The sequence below is a fragment of the Fukomys damarensis genome, unplaced genomic scaffold (assembly GCF_012274545.1).
Source record: "Fukomys damarensis isolate Sample0158 unplaced genomic scaffold, DMR_v1.0_HiC HiC_scaffold_15, whole genome shotgun sequence".
Taxonomy (NCBI): Eukaryota; Metazoa; Chordata; class Mammalia; order Rodentia; family Bathyergidae; genus Fukomys; species Fukomys damarensis.
Window position 1 is genome coordinate 55,174,812 of NW_022900927.1, and position 26,631 is coordinate 55,201,442.

The 26,631-nt window shown below is 39.4% G+C and overlaps 2 protein-coding genes across 5 annotated transcripts in view; one reads left to right on the forward strand and one right to left on the reverse strand.

Annotated features, from left to right (window-relative positions):
* Positions 1–26,631, forward strand: part of LOC104865613 (suppressor of cytokine signaling 2) — a 246,540-nt gene that overhangs the window by 171,975 nt on the left and 47,934 nt on the right. Inside the window, exon 4 of one of the 4 annotated variants that reach the window (XM_033763834.1) lies at positions 18,739–18,898. The exons of the other annotated variants lie outside the window; for them this stretch is intronic. Within the exon in view, the coding sequence (XP_033619725.1) occupies positions 18,739–18,806 (68 nt within the window). The 3' untranslated portion in view covers positions 18,807–18,898. Of the gene's footprint in view, positions 1–18,738; positions 18,899–26,631 lie in introns of those variants that run through there. 4 annotated transcript variants of the gene reach the window in all.
* LOC104865611 (E3 ubiquitin-protein ligase RNF138-like) lies at positions 2,436–3,032 on the reverse strand. Its single transcript, XM_019208189.1, has 2 exons — positions 2,666–3,032; positions 2,436–2,617 (listed from the first exon to the last, which is right to left on the reverse strand). The coding sequence occupies exons 1-2, from the start codon at positions 3,030–3,032 to the stop codon at positions 2,436–2,438; spliced, it is 549 nt and encodes a 182-aa protein (XP_019063734.1).

The window sequence follows — 26,631 nt, forward strand, 5'->3', positions numbered from 1 at the left end:
TGCGGACATTCAGGGATCCCGGCTTCTGGCCCTGCCATTTGGGAAAGCCTTGCAGCCCCCTGGGGTTCTCTGGCGGGCACCTTGGATTGTGTAGAAGCTCCATGGGCCACACAGTGGGGGGCACAACCTTCTACTCTTGTCCTGTCGGCCCGGTGAGAACGGGCTGGTCTGAGGTCTCCTCTCCTTTAGAACTGCATTGCCTTTCTGGGAATGTGGTGTCAGAGTCCTGTGGTGCTTTCCACGCTGGGACTGGAATCTGGGCTGCAGGAATCAATGAGGAAACATGAATGTCTCCAGCACTCCCTGCTCCTCTCCCGTGTGGCTTTTCTCTCCGTGCTGTTCATTTTCTCGCACCCTCCCATGGCTCATTCACAGTAGGGCATCCTTTTAGTAGTATTTGTATTATTTTAAACAACACCTTTTTAAATTCTAAAAATGTTCTCATGCTCATAATTTAGTTACTGTGGAAAAGGTATATAAAATACTGAAAGTACAAAATATAAAGCAATTGTCCCTTTCCATCAAATTTTGAATCCTCATTTTAAAAAATTGTGTCTTTGTAGACATTTTATTTATTTAGGTACTGGGGATCGAATTTGGGACCTTGTGTTTGCAAGGCAGGCAGTGGAACTTCTGAGCTAAATCACTGGGCCTGTAGACATTAAAAAAATTTTTTTTTTTGGTACTGGGCATTGAACTCGGGTCCTTGCGCTTGTCAGGCAGACGGCAGAACCACTGAGCTAAATCCCCACCCTTTTGTAGACATTTTAAACGGACATTCAAGCATATACTTTTTAAATATAAGTAGACTCATTTAGTTTATGTATTTTTCCCCAAAAGTAACACTTTTATTCAAATTTTAAAAAATGTTCACTGTAGAAAAGTCAACAAGGGTTTTAAGAGAACCAAAATGTATCTTTTTATTACAGTATATGTATATATTAGCAACAAACTACTTCTGAGATTTTCTTATGTTCTTTTAGGTTTTTTTTTGTTTGTTTTTTTGAGACTGGGTCTCATTATGTAGTTGAGACTGACCTGGAACTCACTACGTAGCCCAGGCTGGTCTCGAACTCAGCAATCATCCTGCCTCAGCCTCCCAAGTGCAGGGATTACACCACCACACCTGGCTATCTTTTAGTTATTTTTAAGAAAGTGTAAACATTCTATATTAGTATGGAATATCAGCAAATCCATTCTTCATCCTTTATTCCATAATTTGACCCTTCTACAAAATACTTTGGGATTCCCATTACTGAATACTACGAACAAATCTCATTTTGACTAAGAAGTAGTGAACTAGTGGTGAGTGAAAATCTACCACTTGCACATTATTTTTGAGAGTAACAAATGAGCACCATATACAGATAACTGTGTGTACGCTCAATAAAGATGTAATAGCAGCCAACTATTTCATTTAACATTTGTTAGATTTTAAAAATTCAGTGACATAAAATTTTAATCAAAACAGATAAACATTTCAATCTTATATTGCTTTTTGATTTTTAAAATCCTTAATAGAAATCTTATATATAACCCGACAAATTGCATGCAAAGATGTATATGTAATGTATATATGTACACATACAAAAATGTATGCGTATGTGTCTTTAGCTCTGAATGCGTTTCTTTGAACATCTTATTTCTCTGTAGAATATTTTACCACCTAAAAGTTTCTCCTGTAAGTTTCATCTTAGCTATTGAGAAACACTGGCTATTGAAAGTTCCGAGGCCAAAGAACTGTTACTTAGCTTGGTATGTATCAGGCTTATAGATTTGTCAAACAAGACTGAAATGACCAGCTGCCCATAAAAGAAATCCATTTTTATCTTGACATATCCTCCTAATAGCAACAAGAACATCTTTAAAATGACCTTTCGGTTTTTAAAATTTAATTACTAAAAAAAAATTCTCATTAGTTTTAAAAATACTAAGTGTTATATAAATACAGTTTTCTCATAGTTGGATCCTTCGGCTAGAATGTATTTTCCAAAACTTCCTTTGGATCATTCCATTTAGCACTTCAGGGTTCCATTTTGCAACTCCGGCAACTGTCTCAGATTTGTGAGGTTTACGTGAATTGTATCTTTTGGAGTTTGCTACTGTGTTACTTGTGTACAAAAAGTAAAAGGGGGAAGGGCACCAGATTTCAAAAGCAACAAAATAATGAAAATCCAATCATACTAATATAAAAAAAGATAAAGTACAACCTTTTTCATGCTTTTAAAGTAATATTATAGCTTTCAATTTTTTAACTTGTCAAGAGGATGAAGTAAAAATTTTAGGTGACCCACTTGTATTTTTCAACTGAAAAACAAATAGACTGAATTACTTTTATTAATGTACACATTGAGCTATTGAAATGATGACTTCATGTAGTTTTCCCCTTAAACGTGGCACTTACAGGCACAAAGACGCAGAGATGTCTTCAGACTTTAGATGTTTACTTGAAAAGAGTCTTCAACAGCAGTTTGATACTGGGTTTCCTCATCTAGCTGAAGATTCACAGGAACCATCGGAAATAGGTGGTTACTATTACAGTGGCCCAGTAAGTGCTGTCTAGACTCTTGACCCAAGTGACACTTACAGGTGGGATGCCCAGAAGAACTTGTATTCTCTTGTTAAGTGTCTGTATTATCAGATGTGGATGTTTCACTCCTATTACTCTTCCCCACAGAATCTTGAAAAATCTGAAAATTTGGAATGATAGCAGAGATGCTGTATTTGTAACAATGTCTCGTATGATAAAACTGCATGTGTTTTGCACAGGATCTGCAGCTACCAGAAAACGTGCACATGATGTTTTCAAGCTCTAAGGCCCGTTCTGGGCACGCTCTTTCTCTTCTAGTCACATTTCCACAACACAAGGGACAGTGTATTCCACTTCCTCTTGTTGCAGTCAGGAAACATTTTCTACAGGAAACGAGCTGACAGGCCGAGGTCTGCACCGGCATTTTGAGCACCTCCTGACAGACTGGACAGTAGAAATCATCTTTGGTGTAGGAAATGGCCTTGGAGAGCTCTTCAGCCATAGCAAAGGGTGGGGAACAAGGTGATGGTGATGTAGTGTATGTGTTTCTACGTGGCTCGCTTTCTTTAATTAATGTGTGGGATAGCTTGTTATACTAATACTTAGTTGTGTCTTATTATTTTTTAATCAGCAGATTGGTAGTCCACTGTAATCTTCATGACTTACCTTCCTTCCTTCCCCTTCCTCTTCCTCCTCTTTCTCCTTTTTCCTCTTTCCTCCTCCTCCTCCTCCTCCCCTTCTCCTCCTCTTCTCTTCGTCTTCTTTTTGTAGTACTGTCGATTGAACCTAGGGCCTTCACATTGAGCTACATCCCCACCCCTTTTTTATGTTTTATCTTGAGACTGGGTCCCACTAAGTTGCTAAGTTGCCCAGGCCAAGCTTGAACTTGCACATCTCCTGCCTTAGCCTCCCTGAGTGAGTACAGGTGGGCCTGGTTCCTAAGTGATTCTTACCGAATAATCTTTAAGTTTATTTTCTTATTCTTTGCTGTTTATTATATGTTGTGCTGCAGAGAACAGCCTTGTAGTCATCTTCAAGCCTGTATAATATGTATTGGATTTGATTGTATTTATTGGACCTGCAATTGAATTCTGGGGTCCTAAAGTACATGTGTTTAAAATTTTGGTAGAATTGTCCTCCAGAAGGTTGTACCTATTTTCATTCTGTCCACAGTGTATGTGAACGAATGTTTACCAAGAAAACCTTTCTTCTGAAAGACAGTCCTGAATTTAAGGCCAGAGGGGCATTATTTTCATTCTGTCCACAGTGTATGTGAACGAATGTTTACCAAGAAAACCTTTCTTCTGAAAGTCCTGAATTTAAGGCCAGAGGGGCGGGGGGAAACAAAGAAGAAAGAGGGTGGAAAAAATTAGGATCCATGGAAACATGTGATCACATAAGAACTTATACACAGCAGTGTTGGTCATGGTAGATGGAAGTAGCAACAACCCATAGGTCCGGTCCGTCAGATGTCGAGTGGATAAACATTTATGTTTTCCACACACAGTAGAATATTAGGCAGCAATAAAAACTAAGGTGTGAATGCACTTTGAAAACACTGTTCCAAGTTAAAAAGCCAACTACAAAACACCACCCTCACTTATGTGAAATGTGTAGAATAGGCAAATCCATAGAGAGCGAAAGTAGATTAGTGGTTGCTTAGCGCTGGGAATGGGGTAGGGCTAGGGCCAGGAAGTGACTGCTAATAGGCATTGGTTTTCTTTTGGTGGTAATAGAATGTCCTAAAATTAGTTTGTGGCGATGGTTGCACAACTCTGAACATACTAAAAACCATCGAATTGCACACTTAAAATGGGTGAGTTTTATGTGTGTGAATTTCAGGCCAATAAAACTTAAAAGAAAGTTGTGGCCGAATACACAGGAGGGGAGGGAAAGGATGAGAACCAGGCGTCCTCACGGGTTTGTGAGGCAGGCAGGAAGACAGTGGCGGCCAGCGTGGCAGGGAGTTTGGATGGGGCAGGCATTCTTTTGGGCTAGGCTGAGCCTCGTGGTCAGATGGCTGGTGACAGTCAGCTACAGGGCTGAAGCGCGGGTCCCCCGACCCCCAGCAGAGTAGAGAGTTGAGCCTCTTTATGCCGAGCCCTAATCAGGGTCACAGTACACTGGATTACAGCTCCTTTTTCTTGCTCAGTCCTTCGAATACACAGAAGAGACTGTTCTGAAAGGCAGGGATAGTTTCCTTTGCTGACCCAGAAATGCCTGCTGTGCTCCAGCATTTGGAAAAGGAAGGTCAGAGAGAGGAAGCTGAGCTCAGCTGCCCAGTCAAGGAAAAAAAGAGGGAGACTCAGGGTCACAGACGGTGAATAACAGCCATCAGTCTTAAATTCAGCAGTTAAGCTTTTTCTGCATAGTGGAAGTAACTGTTCTCTTGGGATATGTTTGCTAGTAAATATCATAAGGATGTTTAAAAGGAAGTTAGTATTTTAAGTGGACTCTGAGTTGCGTTGATGAATAAAACGTAGCTCAAAGGAACGAGGTTAATCTTGCAGTGTACACCAACAGAGGGAAATGAACCCAGCTTTCTGCCAAAGCCCATTTTCCCTTGTGAGTGCAGCTTTTTAAACACTGCTTATTTCTCCTTTTTCTCACCTCTGTGGCTCTGTAGCCCAGGTCAGATAAAATGGTGACATCTAAAACATCCTCCATTGCTTTCAGGTCTGAGATTTTTAACTTTAGGAAGAACTGCGGCCTCCATGGCTTCATCTGAAGGTTAATGATTTGGAAGAGGCCACTGCTCCGTGGCCAGCAGTTTACTTTAGAAGCCCGGGACAGCAGTTGTGTGGCTCAGTAGCGACCTCATCGCCAAGTTATTCTGGACCAGGCAGAGGTCTTTTTCTCTGTATTTGATTCATTACTCCAGAAGGGTTTATTCCTTGAAAAATTCATTTAAGGATATACCGTGGATAATAAACAATGAGCCTTTGTGCTTAATTAGGATACAGACAGAAATTTTAAGCACTTTTAAACCTTTCTTAAGAAGTAGCTTTTCCTCTGATTTTATTTTGAGAGAAAATGTGGTGGATGATTCAGTGCAAGGGAGAGGAAGGGAGCGATTTTGGCACACGTGCACTGGTTAAATGACAAGTGGTGGATATTTTTGTGTTTATTGCTATTCTTAGTCTAAGGGCTGTGGCTGACTAGGAATTAAGCTTAGTTACACTTACCAGACTTAGAGATTTTCCTTTGAGTATATCAATATGTAGGTTTTTGGGTAAATTTCAGTGTGTTTAGCTGACTATTGAAATGTAGCCCTGCTCTGGTAGAATTTCCTCTCATTCAATAAAAAAGGATACATTTTGGCATGCTAAACTGCAGTACAATTAAAATTGTTCTTTATTTCTACACATAGCCACACAGTGTTTCTGTTTGGTTTTGGCTTGTTTCTCCTGAATACATTTGAAAGATAATCAGGTTATGGCACATTAGAATTCCTTTTTGTGTTCTTGCATTAGGATTCTGGAAACAGCCATGAACTCCCAGGGCTTCAGAATGTAATAGACAGGTGTTTGCATGGCTCCCTGAGTCGGGGTTGTAAACTTTCATCCTTGTGCCCGACCCCTTTAGAAACTGTGACTCTGTAATATATTGTACATTTCAAAAGAGCTAAAAGAGAGTCTTTTTTAAATGTTTTTACCACAAAGATAAATACTTGAAACCAAGGAAATGTTTAATTAGCCTGATTTGATCATTCCACAATGTATAAACACATTGAAACACTGCATCATTTCCCATAAATTTGTACAATTGCTATCTGTCAATTAAAAATAAATTAAAGCTTTTTTAAAAAAAGAAATTGTGACTGTGAACTGTCATGACTTGAAGCACAGGTTGTTCTCGTCAGTGAGCCCAAAACATTTTATTTTTTATTTTTTCCCCCCAAACATTTTAAATAACACTATTAAGTAGGCTGTGTTATTAAATGATTAAGCTGAACTTCACTGGTTTCCGATGCTGCACAGAGTTAGATTCAGCCAAATGTCAGGATTGCCGGAGACAAGATAGTCATGGATGAGGATTTCTAATTCTCTCCAGTGTCTGATACACGTTTCAATTCATAGAAAGCAGAAAGTGTTTTGTCATTTTCTTTGTTTTTAAACCAGAATGAGGAAGCAATGAGATGGAAGTACATTCTGAACATAGTTCCAGTCACCTCAAAAAACTGTTTATCTAGGTAGGACTGATGAAATCCTTGGGAGGGAAAAATCATACAGTATTATTTGGTACCTTAAAAAAAAGAAAAAGAGAAGGAAGGAAAGAAAGAAGGACATAACCGAATAGTGATGGTGATTTTTGGAAAGTATACTTCAGAGAAAAGATGGGTCTGGGAACTTGGAAGGTGGTACAAAAAGAGCAAAAGAAATACTGTAGAGAGAAATAAAGAAAAAATAAATTTTTGACAGAAAAAAAATCACAGTATATTTGGATAAGGAAGAAACAGGGAAGGAACCAATTTAAAAACAAGGAACTTTTTGATGGGCTTGGGTATTAAGAGAACATGCACAGAAGATTAAAAGACAAGCATATGATCAAGGGCGAATTCAGAAGAGCCGCATAAACCCGAGAGGAAATACCTGCCGATCTCAAGTTCAGACGGAGCTGACGATGGAGAGAACGCTGAAGACAAAAGAATGGTGCCCTTCAAAGCCGCGTTCAAAGCAAGAGGAACAAGTAGAGGCTAAGCTCATCGCTCGGGGCAGATGGAATAATGTTAACATAGGACGGAAAGCAGACCTGCTCAATTATTTGGCTTCACCCTTTATCGAAGAGAGCGATCTTCAAACTGGAATGTGTAACAAACACGGTGAGGAATAAACCGAAGCCTACAAGATAGGTCGCCATGATAAGCGCTGCAACTACGCTTTGCTGAGTTTCTACTCAGGACTGAGTGCCGTGAAAGAGAATCCACTCGCTGTTTTCCTGGTACTTAGGGCAGCTGTGCACGGAAAATATTAGCATTTGTAACCCCATTTTATGGACGAGAAAAGGGAGGCTCAGAAAGACTTAATAACAACATTGAGGCGACAGCGCCAGTACGTGATGGACTGAGATTCATATCCAGGCTGGCTTCTTCAGGGCTTGGGTCCACTGATTGCACTCCCTGACTCCCATGCCTAGCAGCCCCGAGTGTATTAGTTTTTCTTTTTATCAGTCCATGTTTGCAGTTCACAGTGTTTACATTCCTTGTGAGGGTTGGTGCACGTGAACCACACTTTAATTCATTTTTCACCCCCCCATTATTTGACCCCCTTCCCATTTGAAAAAGATCTCTTTACCATCTATTATCTGTCTTTCATTTTGCTCTTTATTCATACTTTGGGTTTCTTATATAAGAGAAACCATGTGATACTTAAATTTGAAAGTCTGATTTATTTCACTAAACATTATGGTTTCAAGGTGCATCCATTTTCCTACAAAGCTCAACTTTATGGCACAGTAGTACACCACTGTGTATAAAAACCCAATTTTCTGTACCCATTTATCTGTTGATGGACATATGGGCTGCTTCCAAGATTTAGCTAATATGAATTGTGCTTCTATAAACATGAGCATGTACATATCACTGTAGTATGATATCTTAAACTCTTTCAGGAAGGTATCTGTAAGGGGGAATATCTGGTTCAAATGGAATTTCTAGTTTTAATTTTTTGAGGAGTCTCATACTGATTTCCACAGTGGTTGTACTAATTAGGCATGGGCAAGGACTTTCTGAAAAGAGTCCCGGTTGTGCAGGAAATAGCACCAAGTTTTTATCTGTTTATTTGCTTGTTTGTTTGTGTTTTTGGTACCAGGGATCAAACTCAGGTTCTTGCACTTTCAAAGCAGGCTCTGGAACCACTGAGCTAGATCCCGGGCCTGGCACCAAGTTTTTAAACAGGATTACAATTATATTGTAAGGTGCATAGATAAACCAACACAACCCCGGGAGATGGTACTGAAGAGCCAGAGAACAGAATCACTCCAGAAATAAGAAAAATGGAATATCAAAATGATGAAAGCAAAGACTAACTTACTAACTTTCTTAAAGATACACCTTGGACTATTGGAGCCAAGAGCTTGCTATTTGTTAATCCTTGGCAAACTCAAGATTGTATTAGGCAAGTGCCCTGTGAAAAGTTGTAGATGAAAGTAAGGACAAAGCACGCCAAGTTAAACCCAGCCCTTGCCTCAACTGCTTCCTCCCTTTCTCCGTCTCTTTCTTCCTAGTTACTTAGCTAGTAACCCTGTCATTAGAGGATCCCACAATGGCTTATGGACCATGGAATTAATCTAGGTTCTCTTTGGTTTGTTTGGTCAGTTCATATTTAGCTGAACTACTTTATGCAGATTATTGATCATTGATTATTGATTTTAGACAGAGATTTTATTGAAATTAAAGCACTTTGCTTATGGCATTCCTCTAGTCCAGTGGTGGCAAACCTTTTAGAGCTTCATGCACTGCTACTTGACATCGTAGTTTACTATAACTGCTTGATGTGACAACTCTGTCAAAAGAGGAAGTACATTTTTGGCCTGAATTGTAAACCCATGGCATTTCTTGTCAGCCAAGTGCTTATGAATTCTCTGTGTCTGTTTTGCTCAAGCTGTGTTGTGAGGAACTCTGAAATGGCTGGAAGAGTAAGCAGGTGTCATTTTGTGAGATCAGTTTGGGAAATGCTGACCCATATAATAATTTGTTCTTTAACTTTGCTAACGATAGACATGAAGCTCATTGGCCTATCATTTAGGGAATCCATCCCTTCTATTTCAAAACCGGGACTGGATTTCCTTGCCTTTTCTTTGATTCTCAGAATGTTCTACACCTTTATGTATATCTGTCATCTGTTCATCATCCTGGAATATAATTCACCTTGGGTTGGTAACTTGTATGCCTTTAAAGTATGTGCACATTCTCACTTACTTTTGGCTCTACTCCCTATTTATGCTTTGCCTTTTGAGATCTGAAGTGGAATTAGGGATGATGTGTGTAATAGTTTAAGGTAAGAGCAGTAATTTGGAGTTGTAAATAGAGAGATTTCATATCAATATAATGAAGTACCTACTAATAATTTGGGGAGGTTCAAACATTATATTGTATGTTAGAGATATAAGAGGACATTTATACATTGGATGGAATGTTAGAGAAGATGACTGTATGACTCTAAGATTCTGTGATTTTTGGATGTTTTTCTTTCGTACATAGTCAAAAATAGGATAGCCCTGGAGTACTGTCAAAATCTTGGAAATCAAAGTCTGTTTTGTTATGGTACCATTATTATCCAAGAAAAGCGTGTGCAATCTCAAGTTTTGTAAAGTAATTGGTGCCTTGATGATTCCTAGGGGATGGGTAGTTGGGCAGTGGATCTTTTTCAGGGACTCTTCAGTTTATTACAGTGAAATGATGTTGCTTCTCCATGCTTTGGGGTATAAGATAATTGGATCTCACCACTGCCTTCTCTTGCATTGGCACTATTCTGTGTGGATTTTATTTTTATTAATTTTCAAAGAAGATACCTCAAACTTTGGTTGAGAACTTGTTTGCATATAGTGTGGCTGTGCTGAAATCTAAATTTTGTAGAAATTTGAAATAAAATAGAATTAATCTTGTCCTATAGGTTGACTGGATATGAGATATTTACCAAAACAAAAAGCTATAGTTGGTATTTATTTTTTCAAGACAAATGATGATTCTTTGAAAATAGCTCATTTTCCCATAGTAACGAATAAGTTACGTAAAGTGGTGGGATTAATAGGATTATATTTTATTGTCCAAACAAAACACTGCCAGAAGTTATAGCTGGTATTCACAGCAGACTTGGGTGAATTCCATGGCAGCTTTAGCATTTGAAGGATGCAGCAGAGAATAGTTTAATAATGCTTAGTACACAGTACTTAATGATCTGAGATGAACAAAGATCACTAAAATATCAGTTGTTGGGCTTGAGATTTGGCTCAGTGGTTTCGTCGCCTGCCTCACAAGCACAGGGGCCTGAGTTTGATCCTCAGTAACACAAATTTTTAAAAAATGAGTTGTTGAATAAAATTGTATGAAGAGTAATATTGGAGTAACCATCATATGGTTTTGCCTCATTACAAGAGCATGGGATACTGATTACAATAAGATAGACCAGTGATAGTGAACCTTTTAGAGCTTTCAGTCATACAAACAGCCTACTGTGGGACATGTGCCATAGGTTCACCACCACTGGTATAGACAGTTATAAAATCTGTTGCAAGGTTTTATCATATTCCTCCCTCCAGAGCACACTATGAGCATACTGTGTTATAAGAATGTATTCAAGCGTCTTTTTCCTAGTAGACAGCAAGCTCTTTGAAAGCAATGGTTGACTCTCTTAGTCATCACTGTACTGAACTTAGATCCACACTGCTGATGTGGCCACACAGGGCTATCGTCACAAGGCTCTAGGGGTGTCATTACGTCATCATGGTCTCTGTTCCCCACACCTCACTTGTGTAGTCTTCTCAGCTACAACAGATGTTTGTTGAGTGAATAAAGGGATGAATGAATAAAGGACCAAACTGGTTTTTTTCTGTACTTCCAGACCCTTCTGGAAGTGGGCCTGGCCAATTCAGATGTTGGTGTCTAGCTCTGTGTATGACAAATGTGACAGGCATGCACCATTTGCTGCTGCTTGTGATTTTGCTACAGTCGTGACTCCTTTTCCTGTCACCTTTAAAATTTGTCCTTTCAGTCTTCTCATCCTAAGCAGCCACAGCTAGTGTGTGATTTTCCTTTTTCGTTCTCTTTCTTTCCTTTCCATCATTCTTTTTTCCTTTTTTAAAAAAATAATTTTTAGTGTTTTAAAATTTTAAGATTTTTATTAGTACATGTTTTCAGTACATAATGATCATATTCATCATGGGGAATTGGCACAGCTACATAAAACAACTTAATTCTAGTTACTTTCCCTTCCCGTCTCCTTCCTCCCACCCCTTCCATCTCTTGGTCCCCTTCCCATTTAACAGAATATCTATCTTCCTGTTTTGTATTATCTATCTTTTATTTAGCTCTTCAATTTATTTATACTTTTAGTTTCTCATATAAGAGAAATCATGAGATATTTGTTTCACTTAACATTGTGGTCTTGAAGTGCAACCATTTTCCTGCAAATCACTCAAATTTATCCTTCTTTGTAACAGAGTAGTACTCCATTGTGTGTAAATACAGTCTTTCTCATTTGGCATCTCAGTGGTTTTGGAATAATACCAAGCAGCATCCTGATGCTTTTTACTTGTATTATGTCCAAAAGTCTTACTTTGCCAGTAGAGAAGTGAAGACCTGGCTTATGATCACAGAGAAGTAAACTGAAAGTACCTGTCTCTCTGTCTCTCTGTCTCTCTCTCTCTCTCTGTCTCTCTCTCTCTCTCTCTGCCTTCCCACTTTCTATCTTTGTGTGTTTCATTACTGGCTATGATTTCTGAAGCACTACGCTTTTCCCACCTTGGTGTAAAGTTAATCAAAGGCAGGCTCTGAGTGGCCTTGAGCTGTTTTTCTTTCCTGTGTTGGACCAGATCCTTGTCATGACTGCTTTTTAGCATCCTAGACAGAGCTGGGTATTCCTGAAGAGCAGTCCATGTGTTATAAAGAACACCTTTAGGATACTAATGGCCAGATTCTTTTATAAGAACTTTCAATCGGAATGAATGAATGAATGCATGGGTTTGGGGGGGCACATAGACCTTATTTTTGTCTTTAAGATTGTTGGGGGATGGAGTATTTCTTATGGAGAAGCTGGGGTTATTACTTGAACATATTGCTCTTGCTCTTACTAGAAGTTAATGTTTTAATTTACTTTAGTTTCCAAACTGCTCCCTTATATGTACTTGAATGTGAACTTCACAGCCATTCTGTGAAGTTGATGGGGAAGGTTATTATCTGCAGCATCCAAAGAATCAGTCCTGAAGAAACCAGAGCGATCACATTGGCTCAGATCTTGTTACAGAACTCGGATGCCAAGCTTCTAAGTACACTGCTTTCCCTATTGGATCAGGAAATTTCACACTTGACCATTCAGGAGGTCTGGGGTCCGTTTGAGAGATTTTTGTCACATCCCACAGGAAATTGACTCTGATGTGCAGGGGTGTGCTGGACCACAGTTTTAAAAACTCCACTGTATACCATCTTGTGCCCTTGTTTTCAACTTCATTTTAACTAAGTAATGTAATGAAAATATCTATTTTAAGATGGTATGTTTAACTTGAGAGGGCGGAAATTGTAAGTTCGTTTAAATCCAAAGTGCTATATTCTGTATTAAGAGACTGGAAACCCTACAAATATCTATCAGGAAAGGAATAGTAGTATAATCATGCAGAGGAATAACATGCAGCTATAAGAAGGCATGAGGAAAATGTTAACATTTTATTATGAGGTAATTATTAGGACCTATTCTGTCATAAGTTAAGTGGAAAAGGATGTTAACACAGTATATTACTTTTAGCTTAAGAAAGAAAGGAAAATACACGTGTGTGTTTGCTTATATTCAAAAAGTAGACTAAAAGAATCATATCACAGAGAAGTATGTGCACCCATGTTTATAGCGGCACAGTTTGTAATAGCTAAATCTTGGAAACAACCTATTTGCCCATCCGTTGGAAACTGGATAAAGAAGTTGTGGTTTTTCTATAAAATGGAATATTACTCAGCCATAAAGAGCGAGAGAATAGATTCATTCATAGGAAAATGGATACATATTGAAGATATACTCCTAAGTGAAATAAATAAGTCCCACATGTGTAAATACCAAATAGTTTCCCTGGTGTGAATATTCTGCAACAATGCATAAGATTCTAATAAGATTACTGACATTTAGAAATGGGAGGAAAGGAGCTAAAGGTGTAGGGAAGGTGTGATACGTAGGGGAAGAACAAAAAGGGAAAAGAAAAAAATGTGAGAGAATGAAAAGATGAAAATACAGTGTTTGTAGATGGGGAGGGGAGGAGGGGGTGAAGGGAAGGCAGAGGTAAGGGGAAAAAAGTGAGAATCAAGACTTGCCATGTAAAGGTACATGATCCCAACAATGAATGTAACTGTACTGTATCCCTAAATGTACCAATAAACTCAATAAAAAAAAAAAAAGTAGAGAAGGGAAGTTGAGTAGAAATAGAAAACTGACTTTGAAATGAGATATTTTGACTTCACGTCCCTTATGGGATGTAGCTTAAGGCAAATGAAAATGATCAAGATCTCTTAAACTGGGTTCTGTAATCTTATTATTAACTTACGTTAGTATTATTAATTATAAGTAAGTGATTAGGTTAATGCATCCAGGAACCAAGTTTCTGTATAAGAAAAAGCTTAAGTATAAACTCAGAAATGTAAAAGTTGGGTCATCTTTCATTTGAATAGGGGGCATCAGTATTTGTTATCAATGTATTTTGTGTTATGAATTATATTCTTAGATATGTCCATTGAAAATCGAGGCAATTCAGAAGAAGTGGCAGTAGCATTTAGTTCCTCTAGTGCCCAATTTGTGGTCACTACATAGAATTTCTCACTGAAGGGTTGGAAGGCTTCGTGAAGAAATGGCTCACTGCAGGTGTGGAGTGTGAAATGCCCAGAATGCCCACACGCATCTTAAATCTGAAAGCTAGCAGAGACTCTGGGGTCCTGACAAAGGGACTCAGAAATCAACCTGAAGGGGCATCCAGGGGACAAAAATGGGACAGTTTGAACTTCAGAAGGATTGAAATATATCAGTATTGTGATTTTACGGCAGTACCGTACCAAATATGACAAAAGAAGAACCAAGCTCATTGGCCACTTTTGAAGTTGTCTGGGTGCCAGTCATTGTTCTGAAGGTGGATTAACAGAAAAGGGAGGTCTAGCATCTATTCCTGCTTTCCCACATAGCTTGTGTTTCAGGGTAAATTCTTTATAATTACTGCTAATAAATGCGCAAGGATGCTACAATAGAAAACCCATGATTTTTGCAACATCTAATGACATAATGGAGCTAGGCAGCAGCCATTAATGGGTGTGAAATCATTAGATAAAGTTAGAGCTTTATCGTGGGGAATCAGACTGTTAACATGTGAAGGCACTGATCAATCCCAGCATCTCACAAAGCGGGACAACCCAACATTATGCTCCCCTAACATGATTTGGTAAAAAAGAAACAGTAGCACCTGTGAACATTCTCACTGACACCCCTATCCCTGACAGATTAAACCAAATTTCATCCATGAATGACTACCTGGGTCCCCTTTATTCAAGGGAGATATGTTCCATTGGACATCTGACCTGTGATACCACTGAATCCTACGTATATCTCACTTTTCCTTTATATACACACCTATAATACCACTTATTTTGTAAATTAGATGGTGAGATTAACAACAATAACTAATAATGATACGACAATAACAATATATACGATAACAATATATAATAAAAGATATGTGAATGTATTCTCTTTCTCCTCCCCTCCCTCCCTCCCTCGCTTCTTCCTTCACTCTTAAAATATTTCCTTGCACTGTACTCATCCTTCTGGCTTAAATGTTTCTTTTTCTTTCCTTGTGTTGCTAGACCTCGAACCCAGGACCTTGCAAATGCAAGGCAGGTGCTGTACCACTGAGCTTACCCCTTCCACCCCTCCCACCCCCTGCCAAACTCTGACATACATTTCTTTTTCCTTCATAATTTCAGAGGAAAAAAAAAAGATTCATTCTTACCTTGGATCTTAGTAACCTTAGCATGCTTTTTCTTCTCTTTTCTTATTAAGTTGGGGGTTTCCACTTTCTTTTTAAATCTAAGGAAGCACTTTATGGCTTCTATTACTACTTTGGAACCATTATTAAATAAAGTAAGTGTTATTTGGACGTAAGTATTGTAATGTCACCACAGACTGCTAGCCAATGTGGCTACTGACTGTTGGGCAGGTAGCACAGACATGAATTATCCTAGGCAGGATAGTGTAGAACAACATGAGACTTTATCATGCTACTCAGTATGGATTGTAGTTTGAAACTTGTGAATTATTTATTTCTGGAATTTTCCTTGTTATATTTTTAGACCATGGTTGACTGTCAGGAACTGAGGTCAGAGAAAACAAAGCTGCTTCTATTAAGAAGGAACTACTTTATCAGTTTACAGGAAATACAGGAGACAAAGGAACATGTTAAACACCACAGGCTAGAAGTCAGCCTACGCCTCAACATAGGAACCACACACACACACACGCACACACACACACACACACACACACACACACACACACAAAAGAAAAAACAAATGTGCCACTTCTGCAAATAAGTGTTACAAGAAGAAAACAGGGAGAGAGAACTGTTACAAGTTAAAAAGATCTGTAAACCAAATGCAGATATGAATCCTATTTGGAACTTGATTCATGGTAACTATAAAAATACATTTAAAATAGCATACAATGAATATAGTATGCTTATTATGCACCAAGGGATTTTTGATATTTTTAGTGAGTCTGTTGATGGTAGGGTGATTATTTTTAATAGTCTTATCTTTTAGAAACACTCACTAATGAATGGATATGATACTTAAGGTTCTCCTAAAAAATCTCCAACCTAAGAAACCAGTTTAGGGATGGAGTTGTTATTTTGTTTTTGTTTTTTGGTACCAGAGATCGAACTCGGGTCCTTGTGCTTGCGAGGCAGGCGGCAGAACCTCTGAGCTAAATCCTGGGCCCGAGGGATGGAGTTGTTTACAGTTTTCTTTCTTCTTTGTTATATCTAGAAATTTTATATGTTGAAAGCAATCAAGTTTTGAGAGGCAGCATCCTGGCAGAAGGCCTGGGTTATAAGCACTACTTCTGTATTTGTGTGGTTTTCCAGCGCTGGGGATCAAACCCAGGGCTTCATGCATGTTAGGCTCACATCTACTACTAAGCTGCATCCTCATTCCCACTATGTGTTTAATTAGTGACTGTTACTGTCTCCCTTTTCTCCTTGTTATCTCTGCTTTACATTCTATTCTTTCAATTTCTTCAAAATAATTTACTAAGTTACATTTTCCACCAGGTTCTATTCTGGTACTACAAGCCTTTCAAGATATAGATGCAGTTATTATTCTCATTTTATACACAAGGAAAGTGATGCTTGAGAGTTAATTTTGTTATTGATTCTGTCAGATTTCCACTGCTATGACAAAAATACTGAGATAAACTGCTTAGGAGGAGAAAAGATTGATTTTGGCTTATGGTTTCAGAGGTTTTAGTCCATGATCACTTGGCTTGGCTCTTTGGACCTGTGGTAGCACAGTACATCATGGAGTGAGCTGAGTAGCAGGAGATATGTGCCTAACTCATGGTAGGACACAGAAAAAAGGGCCTAGGACTATTCTTTTTTTAAGTTTGCTTCTCCAGTAACCTCCTTAGGATTCCACCACTTCTCAGTAACCCCACAGGCTGGCAGCCAAGTCCAGCAGAGGGCTCCTGAGGGACCTTTAAGAAAGCATAACACCCTGTCTTAGTTACTTGTTTTTCATTGCTGAGACAAAATAGCTGACACCCAAAGTTGAAGTGGGGAAAGGTTTATGTAGCTCAGTTTGTAGAGGTTGCAATCTATAACTGGTGCCTCCAAGGCAGGGTGGCATGGCAGACAGGCATCCCAGAGGAGAAACAGTTCATGGTGGGCAGAAGGTAGCAAAGCAAAAGCAAGCAAGGAATTACAACAGCTCTTTCTGTCCCCCTTATATTGTATCCAGGCTACTTAGGGTGGGTAGTACTCACACCCTTAATCCTAGCACTCTTGATCCTAGCATTGTACCAAGATCACACACTCTAGATCCAGCCACATCTGGAAAAGCCCCACCTATGACTGCATGTGGCTTTGGGAGGCCTCTAGACACAGCCACAAATACCCCAAAATCCGCTTGCCTGTCTCCCAAATCTGAGCCCTTATTCATCATTTTATGCTGGTTACGACAAGTAGTCTTTTGATTTTGTAGTTTAAAAGTTTTTTAGTTTTAGTTTTGTTAATTGTTAAAATTTAAACAATGTGTAAATAAGAATAGATCAAGTGGAGTTGCATCTATGAATGATGAAGGTATCATTCTTATTATTACAGTTACAGAGACCTAATCAAAGGCAAGCAGTGATACAGGTGAAATACGCAGCAACTTTCCCATTCTCAGAGCCAAAAAATCACATTTGGGCTGGGGATTTAGCTCAGTGGTTCTGCCACCTGTCTCGCAAACACAAGGACCCGAGTTCAATTGCTGATACCAAAAAAAAAATCACATTTATTTATGTTTACTTGTTGCTTCTTGGCCTTTGGTTAAGATCAAGCATAGTTTTATGCTTGCTCTTCAACAGCATGTACTTGATAATGATTTTAACTAGAAACAGAGACCTGAGAAAAATGGCTTGATTTCCTTTCGCATGTGTTTGTGAAATAGTTTTAGGGCCATCACAATAAAGAAATCCTCCAAAAATGTCAAACCAAGGAAACTCAATGAAATCCTGAGCATCCCCGTGCCATTATTTGCTTTACTTCCTAGCAGAAATTATTTCGGTCTTTGGAAAGCCTGGGTGCACCCGTGGGCACGTGCAGCCCGTGCAGTCTTGTCAGGCGTCAGCGTAGCCGTCATCAGTCGGGAGGTGCACTCTTGCTGTGGGGTGTGTGAGATTCATACCTTGGTTTTACAAGGTTCACTGGGACTTTGCAAAACCCGCGGTGTAGTACTTCGTGGCTGGTCTCATGGCAGGATTTATGCCCTGGAGGTGGCAGACTGGGTCTCAGGAAATTAAACTGATGGTCTGACACTATTGTTTTCTTCAGGGACCAGGCACTAAATATAAAAACTAAATGACAAAAATTTCCTCACACTTGGAGGCCAGTGAGGGCATCAAAAAATGGAAGAATAATAAGTATTACTAATATTTATTGAGTCTTACGGTATGCCAGGTGCCCTGCTAAGCCCTATAAATATTTAATTGTTTCGCACTCGTGGTAATCCTATTTTAGAGCCAAGGTGGCTGACGTTCAGAGAGGTTACGTGACTTGCCAATGGTTGCACAGCCAGCAAGAGGCAAAACTGGGCTCTAAACCCAGGTCACCTGACCCCAGCACCCCTGCTCTCTCTGTTGTGCAGTCCCTGCGCCCGGGAAGGAGGTGAACACCCTGAAATCCACCACCGCCACAACTGGCCCCTCTGAGGGTGATTGGAACACCTTCAAAACCTTCATCCTGTGCCAGAGCTCTGTTTTGCAATTTTACAGATGTCTGGAGCCAAGCAGAAAGAGATGAAGAGATTTATAGAGCACACGTGGCAGTCTCACAGAGCTGACACTGGATGCAGAGTGTGGAGTGATTTCCACTGTGGTGAGAAAGCCCCTTGGCCTAGCCACCTTGCAAGACAGCGAAAAGATATTGCAGTGAATATTCATCCAAGGCGATCGGAAAGAAAGCAGGTCAGACACGAAGTTAAAACAAATGGCAGCTGGTAAAAATTTTTTCCCACGCTGTAGGTTGTCTCTTAGTTCTGTTGATGGTTTCTTTTGCAGTGCAGAAGCTTTTTAATAAGATGAGATCCCAGTTGTTGATTCTTTCTGCTAGTTCCTGTGCTACTGAGGATTTGTTCATAAAGTCTTTTCCTATGCCAACGTCTTCCAGAGTTCTGCCTAACTTATCTTCCAGCAAGTTTAGTGTTTCTATTTTAATATTTAGATCTTTAATCCACTTGGATTTTAATTTAGTGCATGGTGAAAGATACAGGTCTAGTTTTAATCTTTGGCAGGTTGAAATCCAGTTTTTCCAACACCATTTATTAAAGAGGCTATCTTTCCTCCACTGAGGATGGTCAGCTCCTTTGTCAAAGATGAGGTAGCTGAGTACATCTGGGTTTGTTTTTGTGTCTTCCAGTCTGTTCCACTGATCCTCAGGCCTATTTCTTTGCCAGTACCATGCTGTTTTTATCACAGTGGCTTTGTAGTATAGTTTCAAATTGAGAATTGTTATACCTGGTGCCATGTGTCTGTTGCCTGAAATAGCTTTTGCTATTCTAGGTCTCTTATGGTTACAAATGAATTTTTGGATTCTTTTTTGTAGTTCTGTGAAATACAGTGTTGGAATTTCAATTAGCATTGCATTGAATGTATATAGCAGTTTTGGTAGTATGGCCATTTTCACTATGTTGATTCTTCCTACCCAGGAGCAAATATAAGGACCTGACTCAAAAATGGGCATCTGAAATGAACAGACATTTCTCAGACAAAGAAGTAAAAGCAGCAAGTAAATTATATGAAAAAATGTTCCACATCACTGGTCATTTGAGAGATGCAGATGAAAACGACACTGAGATTCCACCTCACCTCACAAACAATGGCTGCTATCAAGAACTCACTCAATAACAAATGTTGGCAGGGTTGTGGGGAGAAAGGAGCCCTTCTCCATTGTTGGTGGGAGTGCAGACTGGTGCAACCACTATGGAAATCAATGTGGAGGTGCCTCAAAGAGCTGGGACTAGAGGTTCCATTTGACCCAGCCATCCCTCTGCAGAGTATCTTTCCAAAAGAATTAAAAGAATCATATCACAGTGATATATGCACACCTATGTTTATAGCGGCACAGTTTGTAATAGCTAAAACTTGGAAACAGCCCATTTGCCCATCAGTTGGAAACTGGATAAAGAAGATGGGATTTTTCTATGAAATGGAATATTACTCAGCCATAAAGAATGAGAAATTAGATTCATTCATAGGAAAATGGATACATATTGAGGATATACTCCTAAGTGAAATAAATAAGTCACACATGTGTAAATGCCGAATAGTTTCTCTGGTGTGAATAAACTATAGTAGTACATAAGATCCTAATGAGATTACTTGACCATATGAAATAGGAAGAAAAGGACTAAAGGTATAGGGAAAGTGGGAAGGGTAGAATAAAGATAATAAGGCAAAGAAAAAAAATAGGAGAAAATGAAAAAATGAACATTAAATGTTTGTAAATGGAGAGGGGAGGAAGGGGTGAAGGGAGGGCAGGGACAAGGGGAAGAAATGAGAACCAAGATCTGTCGTGTAAAGGTACAAGATCCCAATGATGAATGTAACTGTACTGTATACCTAAAATGTACCAGTAACCTCAATGAGGAAAAAACAAACAAACAAACAAATGGCAAACAAATACCATTTGTTAATCATCAAAGTAAAATTCTGTCCTGCTTAAGATGTCTGTTTTTTCAAAATCAATTTATTAGAAAAATACAGACTCTGCTTACTATAAAATCCTGAACCTCTTCAGGCACAATCCATGTCCATGCTGTACTTGCCTCAAACTGTGGTATTTGAACAAATGCAAATGACTGGCTGCAGTCACACATAGAAAACACTGGAATAATACAACATGGTATTTTGATTTTTTAAAAAACAGGAACTATATTTGATAATACATGTGCCCCACGGCTGAAAGTGTCCTTCAGTTGGCAAGCTATTTTTTTTTTTTTGGTGTATTTTTTTTTTTTTTTTTGGTGGGGGGAGGGTATCTTTTTCTGGTTGGTGAAAAGTTTTAAAATACAAATTTGGTAACTGTCGTACTTTTGGGAATAAGAAAATTTGGCAGCTGATATATTGGAGTATGCGTTACTGTTCATGTAATAATTGAAGATGACTCGAACAGATTTTGTTTAACATCAGAAATGAAAATAAAAATCCCATCTACTGCAGAGGGCAGTGGGCCTGACTCTCCCGCTCGCTGCTGTGCATGGCCCATGAGCCACCCCTGGGTGTGCGTCTTCTTCTTGCTCCCCGATCTGTGAGTCAGAAGTCAGAGGCTGTGCTGAGCTTTCCACCCTCGCTTCTCTCCCCTCCACTGTTCAGCAGTCTTCAGCCAGATGTGCTGTAGGAGCTATTGGCACACCAGCAATGGGAGACCGAGGAGTGGATGTGATAAGAATGAGTTTTCTTTCTTTTCCTAAATCCGGGACCTTGGCACTCCGGTCCATCCCAACATTTTTTTTTTCTTCTGAGACAGGGTCTTGCCACATCACTGAGTTGCACAGGTGTGGGCTTAGACTTGAAGTCCTTCTCCCTCAGCCTTCCAGAGAGCTGGGATTACAGTGTGCCTGCCTAAGAGTGATTTACTCATAGGATACCTTTACTGAATGAAAGAAAACAGATTTGAAATCCTGGCAGTATTAGTGGTGTTTATTAGAAATGCAAGCTCACAATAGAAATTTAAAGGGGAACTTTGAAGGAATAATGATGCTTCACTTCATGGGTTGCTAACTCAAACTGTAGGTCCGGTTTCCAGTGAGAACTTGGGCAACAAAGCAGACAACAGTGGATCTAGTCCTCTGGCTTGTGACAAATCACTTAACACTTTGGCCTAAGATGCTCATATAAAGGGCTTGTCTCCATCTCAGTGATTACATCCTACTGCATCATGCCATGATTCTGCACTCCTGTGGGCGGACAGGTGGAACATTGGTTATGGTTTTTGGTTTAAAGTGTTGCAAAGGTAACAGGGGTCGCAGACGCAAATGCATTACCTGCCTGGCCTGTGAGAGTGAATGGGTTTGTCATGGTGGAGGTACAAAGCCCAGGCTTGTGCAAGAGTCCACATTATCAACATTGGCGGGTCATTGATTTTTATCAAGCCACTCTTTGAGGTCACATATTAATGGCCAGTGGGCTTCCGTCTAAGATTTAAGGTGCAAACTCTGTTTTAGAGGTAAGAAATAGGGCTTTGGATTCTGGCACACTTGAGCTTAAACCTTAGCTCTACCTTCTACTAGATATGTAAGCTTGTACATATATCTCTATTTAATGCCTCAAAATTTCAAATTTCTTTGTCAGTAGAAATGAGAATGGTAGTGCCTCTTTCGTAGGATTTCCTAAAGACTACACATAGTCTGGTATTTAATACATAGTAAATATCTTTTAGTGTCTGTGTTAATTCCACTACCTTTGTGGTGGGGATAGATCCACTATAATTGTTTCATTTTTTATCTTGATGGCCAGGTGCTCACAATTAAGAATGGTAGCTGCTTCTGCTTTTTCATAGATTCTGAATCTCTTCAATTTATACTTCAGTTGTTTAAAAATAAAGATTTTGTCATTAAGAGACACCTTATCCCTTATTAAGGGATAAGTCGTCCATCTGCCAGTGGATATAGAAGGCAGTGCTTTTGAATAGAAATGTCAGCTGCCATCTTGAGGTGCAGTCTCTAAAGTGGGAACTCTACCTTTGACAGTGAGGAAGGACAAGACAGCTTTTCCTGAGGAAAAGAGTCACCTGATGATAGCCCTGCCCTGGTGGTAATTCTACAGTTTGGTTATTCCCAGGGGAGTCTATTTTGGAAAGTATTTACTGCATGTCCTACTGTGCACTGGGGAATCATATAAGCGTGAGTGAGACACAGTGGAATTATTACCTCCAGGGCTGGCTTAGCTTTTTCAAAGATTTAGGCTGTAGTTTGTGCGGAATTATATCTGAGTCCGTCTTGGGAACCGTCTTTCCTTAATGTTGTGCTTGCTCAAGATATCTTTGAAATTTCTCTTGAGATTTTGCTTTTAAAGCTTTTGGCACTTTTTGTTGCAGGTTTTTCTTATGCTGCTGGTCTTCAATGTTAGAAAGTGATTTTGATTTAGGGGACTGACCAATAGTCACTTATCACTGTGCCAGCCTCATAGGTGATGCTGGGGTAATTTTTAGTTAAAAATAACCAGGACCATAAAGTAGTATGGCAGGTTTTCTTGTATGTCACATAAATTGATTGTGGAGAGAAAGACAGTTCCAAAGAAAGCATTCTGTATTTTTCTTTTTCTTCTTCTTTTTTTTTTCTTGGAGCCAATATCACTGGCATATATTTATAGCTTCCTAGCAGGAAGGCTTGCTTTGAAATGAATGGTGCACATGCACAAGTGATAGTATGTCTGCTGAAAGAGCCCGTACTTACGTCTTAGCACACTCAATTTTGTCTTGTTTCTCCCTTTAAATGTATTCTATGCAGCGCAAGTACAAATTTCCTATGAGAAAAGGAAATAAAAAAGGTACGTTCTTAGAAGACTTTAATGGAAAGCACATGTTTGTGCTAAATCCTTCAAAACTGTACAAACTAAACAAGATTGCCTCATTGCTCTAGCAAGGGCTCAGTGACGCATCTGGTAGAGGTGCTTCCTTGTCAGAGTGACGTTGTCGATGTTAGCTGGAGGGTCTGAGGTGTTGTCAAGATCATCTTCCACCTAAGGATGCTGTGAGCAGAAACGGCAATAGTATCGGAATCAGGACATACTCTCCTGTCCCAGCTCTGCCTCTCCTAGCAGTCACTTGACCCATCTAAGCCTGCAGTTTCTCTCACCAGTAACAGTTTCAGTTACAGGATTGGTGTGGGAAATCAGAAGATGGAGTATGTGAGAAGGGAACTGTGGATGGCCGTTCATCCTTGTCCCCATTTGCCTAATAATGACGGGACCTTGATTATTCCTAAATGGAAGCTTCTCTCTTCCCTGTGGACTCCTCTAGCATTTTTCTTCACAGATCTTGGCTCTTCTTCCTTAAATAGGTCTTTATATATCTCATCTTTGGTAGTCAGTGGTTTCAGAGTGAGAGACATGTTTCTACTTACTTCCTTAGTCTTTTTCTTTTCCAGGTACTGTGCTGATTGACAGAATCTTATTGCCTGGAACTGCCAAAGTTTTTCCTTGAGAGGGGAAGTCTGTGTGCTGTCCCCAGGCAGAGGCCAAGAAATGTTGATGGTTTATCTTCAGAGGATGACCTGGGAAGCTGAGCCTTGTGTTGTGGGAGGCTGTGCACACAGCCTTAATGTAGCGGGCCCTGTCTTCTCTAAAGCTAGCAGACAGGCTTTGGAGTTCAAACGTTGATAATTTTAGAGACAGAAGGAATGACTGGGTGGTTTAGAGGGTACAGGCAGTGGCTAAGGAACATAGGCAAAACTATAATGAGAACTACAGATCTTTAAAATTGAAAGCATATTGCTAGGGATGAGAAGGTAGACACGGCGGGAGGGAGAGATGACAAGGGGACGGCAGAGATTTGGGGGAATGATGGCTATGTACATTGTCTTGGTTACTCAGTCTAGCTCATGGTTATATGCTTATATAACCGCAGATGAAATTGTACCTTAAATACATCCAGATTATTGTATGTTAGGTTTACCTCGCTAAAGTTGTTACGAATTGTATTCCTCCGTTACTGTGGAAGGAGGGAAGTTTTGGAAAAGAGATGCTTGTGTAGAAGATAGAATTCTAGGAAGAAAAGCCAAACACAGTCCAAAATAGTTTGTGGGTTGTTTTTTTTTTCTTCTACAAATTCCCAGTTTTGGCCTTCTAAGCAAAGATCTCCTGTAAGCCGGGCGTGGTGGTACACACCTTTAATCCCAGCACTCGGGAAGCTGAGACAGGAGGATTCCTGTGAGTTCGAGACCAGCCTGGGCTACACAGTGAAGTTCTGGGTCAGTCTACATAGTGAGATCCTGTTTAAAAAAAAAAAAAAAAATCTTCTGCTATGTAAAAGTAATCTGAACTTTTCAGTAGTAAAGCTATAACTTATTTTGTGTAGTAGCTGAAGTTTTAGAGAAACTGTTAAGTTTATACAGCTCCTGGAAGTTGAACACAAGCCCTTCCTACCCCTCCAGGGAACTTGTAGCTTAATGGAATTTTTGGGGGAGCTCCTAAGCAGTTTGAATTCTAGCCAGAAGTCTGGGAGTTGTTGTTAACTCTGTTATTCGAGGCCACAGAGTTATAGCCCATTTGAAAAACATCTTGAGGACCCAGCTGCAGGCAGAGCTTTGCTTCTCCGGGCAGAAACAGTGTGCATTGTCCTTTCTAATAAGTATAATGGATGTTGTTCCTGTCTTGTTTTTGGCCCCCAAGATAATCAGAGGTAAACTGGAAGCTCAACCATAACAACCCTGGTCTGTGTGCCTGTGTTTATTTTCACTGATCTTGAATTTCTATTTTATTTATAGTTTTCTGGCATGAGTCTACATTTTTAAATGTTGGTATGGTTTTATATGTTCTTGATGGAAATTCCCCCAAATCCTTTTTGTAGTGAGTCAGAAAATGAAATCTGTGGTTTAATTCACTGACTTTTCTTCAGGCAAAAGACATTTGCGCTAGAAAAATAAAAATTATGAGAAACTCAGAAAACCAATATGGTTTGTCAGGTTTAAGTATGATCCCTAAGTTTGCTGTTGGCCTTAGGAATTGACTCTGTAGCTTCCAAATTTTGAGTAGGAGTGAGTTTCTGATGAAGAAGACTCATACTGTAAACCAAAAGAAAAGTCAAATAAAAGAAAGGAATCAATCAACAGTATTAGCAGCACCTCTATAAAGTAAGACATTGTATACATACTGTATATACCCACGCTCATGTGTGTGCGTGCACTCACACACACACTCACACACTCACATCCTAGTCCTACCAGTGGCTAAGCACATACTGCCCCCTTCTTTCCTGTCTTCATTAAAACTCTGGGATCTCTGCTACCATAGAGCTGTTATAGGAAAAAAGATTTATAAAATATTGATTATGTGAATTAGCACAGTCGTGATAGAGGACAGGGTGGAGGAGGTTCCTCAAAAAACTAAAAATAAAAATTCCATGTGATCCAGAAATCTCACTACTAGGTATCTATCCAAAGGAAAGGAAATCAGCATGCTGAAGAGACATCTGCATTTTCATTGTAGCATTATTTCCAAGTGATGGAATCAACCTAAGGCACCCCCCATAGATAAATGAATAAAGATAATGTAGTATATGTACACCATGAATACTATTCAGCCATGAAAGAATAAAGAAATCCTGCCATTTCTGACAACTTGGATGAACCTGGAAGACATTATGTTAAGGGAAAGAAGCCAGGCACAGAAAGAAAAACACCATATGATCTCATTCATATGTGAACATAAAAAGTTAAACTCATAGAAACAGTAGAATGTTGCTTACCCAGGGCCAGGAGTAGGGCATGGTTGGGGAAATGTTGGTGAAAAGGTACAAAATTTCAGTTAGACAGGAGGAATAAGTTTCTGAGAACTATAGTGCAGCATGATGACTATAGTTGACAGTATAATTTTGAATTTAAGTTTCTGAGGGTATTTCAAGTGCTCACACAAAAATATAAGTATGTAAGATACTTGATATGTTAATGA